Source organism: Sinocyclocheilus anshuiensis, unplaced genomic scaffold, assembly GCF_001515605.1.
Source record: "Sinocyclocheilus anshuiensis isolate Anshui unplaced genomic scaffold, SAMN03320099.WGS_v1.1 scaffold250, whole genome shotgun sequence".
Taxonomy (NCBI): domain Eukaryota; kingdom Metazoa; phylum Chordata; class Actinopteri; order Cypriniformes; family Cyprinidae; genus Sinocyclocheilus; species Sinocyclocheilus anshuiensis.
The window spans coordinates 547,070-552,333 of NW_015547652.1; the positions used below are offsets into that span (position 1 = coordinate 547,070).

Consider the following 5,264-nt stretch of genomic DNA (forward strand, 5'->3'; position numbering starts at 1 on the left):
TATTTTTGAAAAATATATTAATTTAATTTTTTAAATTGTTTAAATAATTTTTTAAAAATACGTATATATGCATTTTATTTGTTTACTGATTACATTTAATTTTTTTTTAAATATATGTTCATTTTGTTAAATTATTAAATTTTAAATAATTTAAAAAATATATATTCGATATATATAGATTAATTTTGTAAATACTGATTTAATTTGCTTGGTAACAGCCCAAATGTCTTATTATTCTAATCGACTGATTCAATTTAAGAATTTGACTGAAAAGATGATGCACATATTTAGAAAAAAGGGCTTTATAAAGGTAAAAATGCCCATTAAAGATAAAAAAAAAAAATCAATTTAAACTATTACAATATATGGCTATTACTGGTATTATTATTATTATAATAATTAGTTTATCTTCCTAAAACAGCAGTGTGAGTGTAATTTAGACTGAGACAGTAGATCACAAATAAAAAGAGGGCTGAGTCTCCTTTAAAGTTCAGTTACAAGTCAATTCACTGACTTCTTCTGACTGAAGTTTTCTCAAACATGGGTCGCAGCTCTTAATTTTTAACTCTCAAAGTGCATTAGATAGAATAATTTAACTTTAAAATGTACAACATTTTAATTTTTTCCCAATTCTTCATGTCTTTTTTTTTCTTTTTAAATATCGCAATAAATATCGTATCGTGGACTTCATATCATAACAATATCACAACAATATCACAACAATATCGTATTGTGAGATTTTGATATTGTTACATCCCTAGCAGATATTTATTTAAAATATAAATACAGAAAATAAAATTGTGCTTTTTCATCTAGTTAATCTGAGAAATAATCAATCAATTAATTGATTAACAAAATAATAGTTATTTATAGACATTCTCTTGATTTAAAGACAAAAGACTAAAAACAAATAATTTATCACAGATGAATTCAATATTGATGTAGCGAGTTGCAACATTGCTTGGAACCAATATGTTATTTTTTATTGTTTAATTTTAAATAAAAAAAAAAAAATAATAATATTCTAATCGACTGATTCAATTTAAGAATTTGACTGAAAATATAACGCACACTTTTAGAATAAACAGCTTTATACATGTAAAAATGCCCATTAATTAGGTAAAAATAAATTTAAACCTATTGGAAAAGATTAATTTCTGTCACTGCTGTGAACTGATCACCACACAGAATATGAAGAATATCAAAAACTTTAGAAGTCAGTTTAAGATACCAGCACAATAACACACTCAGCAAAATATTGTGTAATTATCGTACAAATCGCAGAAAATACTGTGATATAATTTTTTGTCCATATCGCACACCCCTACAAAGGACGAGTATAATCTGAGCGGTACGGAGGCTGAGCTTGATGCAGGAATCATGGGAACTCATCATCAAATAAACCTCGCTCTCTGCACTCAGGCTACATAATGTCTCTGTTCACACAGACGCGCGTGAATGATGTTCGGATGATGAAGGTGTGTGTGTGTGTTTTACTGACCGCTCCTGTTTGAGAGCATATTCCAGCATCTTTATCCGTCTCACCAGATCCTTCTTCAGGTTCTCCTGGCCTTTCCTCTCACCCTGCAGGAACGCAATCTGAGCCTGCAATAAAACATACATACTCATTATTTATACTGAGCTAGAAATGTGTCTAGAAAGAATGATTTTCATTGGCTGGATACGGAGGTCCATCTCATCAAAACTGTTAAGAACATTTCAAAAAGAAACTATATTTTGCATAAAGATTTTCCTGTGAAAGATCATTTCTGAAATTATTTTGATTGGCAATTAAGCACATTTTATCCCAAATGATAATTATTGTAAGTATGAATCATTGCAGTATGTGTTGTATCGATTTTAAATCATGCTGTTTTTAAAAAACAACAACAAACAAATAAAAACATAATAGAACCCCCCCCCCTGAAAAAAGTTTTTTTTCCATCACACTGAATTAAAAAAAAAAATTTAAACAGAAAAAATTAAAAAATGAGAAAAGGAATTTTATCACTGTAAAAAAATTATTTTTTAATTCACGCCAATTAAAAAAAAAGGAAAAAGAAAAATATAATAAAAAACGAAAAAAAAATATTTTTCATTATTAGTGTAAAAGATTTTTCACATAATAAATGCTTATTTAAATAACAGAACAGAAAAAATAAAAATATAATAAGAAAACAAAAAAATGAAAAAAATTTTTTTATTACACTATAAAAATATTTTTTTTCAAATTCTTAAAAAAAAAAAAAAGAACTGAAAAATAAAAATACAAGACATTCCTGTGAAAAATAATTTGACATTACTGTAATTGACAATTAAGCACTTTTTTATTCCAAATGATAATTACTGTAAGTATACATCATTGTAGAAGGAGTTGTATCAAATTTAACTCACGCTGAAACAGATATAATAGAAAAAATAAAAATATAATACGAAAATGGAAAACTGAATTATTTTCAAATGAAAATATAATACCCAAAAATTGGGGAAAAAAACAATGATTTTAATTAAACTGTAAAAACTTATTTTTCAAAATTGTAAATAAAACATTATTGGAGTACATTTTATAAGAGACTACTTCAAGCTTTCTACTCCAAAATGTCATCTTTAATTCAATGCATTTCTTTGTGAAATTCTGAAAATTGAGAAAAAAAAGTGTGTGTGTGTAAATATATATATAGTTTTCATATCCGCTCTGGAAAGACAATACATCCATGCTATGTTCACGTGCGCTTGATTCTCATTTAATAATGATGAACATTTAGCATTCACACTGATATTATTAACACCAAACCTAAAGATACAGAACAAAAGCATACGTCATAACCTGACTGGATGCTTTTATGACGTTTATTTTGTGAACTTATACACTTTATACACACACACGCACACACTCTCACACACACACACACACACAAGCACACGCACACACATACGCGCACACACGCACGCACGCACGCACGCACGCACACACACACACACAAATTCGGTCAGAATGCTGTAATGCGATAGGAACCAAGGCCAGATCGATGTCTTGCGTAACACGGATATTTGCACACAGGAATGTTGATGAAGATGTGGAAAACATCCCAGCATTCTCAGCTCAAGAATCCCAAGCTCGTCCATCTGACGCCATCAACGGCCCGAACAGAACTGACGAAACCCTTAACAGACACGGAGGAGAAGCTCACAAACACGCGCAAGAACATTTCAGTGAAAAATAATAGATTGTGCATCAGGAAACTCTTGTGAAAGATAAATCTGACCATTAGGACTTTTTATGCATTGTGACATTATTGTCACAACATTTTCATAGCAAACCTTAACCCTTTAACACGTGAGCCGTGCTGGCAAAATGAGTCGGAATGAGCAAATTTCCAAAAATGAGTTATTTTTATTTTCACATTCTCCATTAAAATATCTTCAAAATGATATATGACTAAAAAGGCCTGAGCTACAGCCGTTTGAAGGCGATAGAGTCAGCAGATCTGATTTAGAGAGAAATCACGTTCAAGTTTTCTGAAGATTCAAAAGCAAAATCACCAAGCAACGTTGCATATTTTCCTCTCATTCTTTTCTTAATAATAATTACTATATTATTAATCACAATATAGCTATTTTTTATTTTATCTTTGTTATTAAAAATAAGAACAAAGATGCAAATAAACAGTAGTTTAAACAAGAGCAGTGAGTGATTCCGAATGTTTGATTAACATTAAGACAGATCTATATTGAGACCTACTGTAATGCATGGATCTAATATAATGTTGCACATCAGATTTTTCCCCAACCATTAACTAAACGTCATGTAAAACATAACAGATTATGTTTGTGTGAATCTCGCCAAGACATATTTCGCAATAACGTGCTTTATAGGGAGATCGCACGCGTGCTTTACAAACGTCAGTCAGCGTGATCGTTTTGTTTTCATCAGCATGGGTTTGAAAATCATATTTCACTGGTTTGGACTCATGTCATCGAGAATTCAATCTGAATGTTCACAAAGCTGGAATGCTGCGCTTTGCAACAATACACCTACAACTGAGCAGAGAAAAAGGTACTCCTCTCAGAAAACATACAAATTAAGAACATTTTAGATGTTTAACTCTTTCCCCGCCATCATTTTTTAAAAAAGCTGCCAGCCACTGCCAGCAATTTTGATGATTTTCACTAAAATTTGATGGCCTCCAGTATATTTTGCTGTAAGAATATTTGAAAATACAATACATCAAAATAAAGATCAGAGCCTCTACTTTTAAACAAAAAAATCCATTTTATTCTAGCTTAAAGCATTATTTTTTTATCAACACTTGAATAAGTTAATTACTATTTGGAGCATTGGGATCGCTAGATGAGGGCTTAATTAACTCATTTTTGTGAAAACCTCAAATACGACATTTTCACTTCTTTTGCCTGTAGTTTAAAATTAGACCGTGCGTATTCACACTCATTTTTCCAGCACGGCTCACAAATAGGGTGAGTTTTTTTAGGTGGCCATTATTTCAGAACGTATGGCCTTATTGTTTCCATGGCGACGCGTCATGTTTGTCATGTGACACACCGCAGTCACAACAGCGCTGTATGTCAGATGTATCGCTTTTATTTCATTTTTCCTTTTTTTATTATTAATATTCACAAACGTGCTCACTATATTATTAAATATCTGATATTCCGATTCTGAAACACGTGCAAGTAAATGTATTTGGTTGTTTAAACACTTCTATAATGACCGCGTTAGTTGATCTTTACCGGGTGATGTTAGTTTGCTCTGAATGCGAGCTGTGGGATTTACAACACTTGAATTCATTCTGTCCTCCCGAAAGACACTAAAGTAAGTCTCCGGTGAACTGGGAGAAGAGCAAAGTACACTTTACAGTTACCTACACAGTAGTGTTGTCACGGTACCAAAATGTCAGTATTCGGTACCAAATCCACGGTTCTCGGTACCAATTTCGGTACCAAAGCAATGTGTATATGATATATGATAAAACATGTCGTCAGATTATATTTGTAAGGATCATTAATGCCACTTCCATAGACATCAGCATGCATTTTACAAACTATAAATGTATTGTTTTGCTAGTACTTATGTGTATTTAAACGTCTGGAACCTAAAATAAGCATTATACAGAGATGCAAACAGGTAAGGGGGAAAAAGGTGAGAACATTGCAATGGATCTGTGGCATGCTCCACACGGAATTTCTTTTAAAGATATTTGCTTTACATGCTCATTTGTAGTTACTTTAAGGTATTTTTTTTTTTA

At 31.2% G+C, this 5,264-nt stretch overlaps 1 protein-coding gene across 3 annotated transcripts in view; it reads right to left on the minus strand.

Annotated features, from left to right (window-relative positions):
- The window catches only part of LOC107702041 (striatin-like), a 74,949-nt gene that overhangs the window by 47,139 nt on the left and 22,546 nt on the right, over positions 1 to 5,264 (minus strand). For all 3 annotated transcript variants that reach the window (XM_016504226.1, XM_016504225.1, XM_016504224.1), the window contains exon 2: positions 1,502 to 1,605. In XM_016504226.1, coding sequence (XP_016359712.1) covers positions 1,502 to 1,605 — 104 coding nt within the window. The remainder of the gene's footprint in view (positions 1 to 1,501; positions 1,606 to 5,264) is intronic.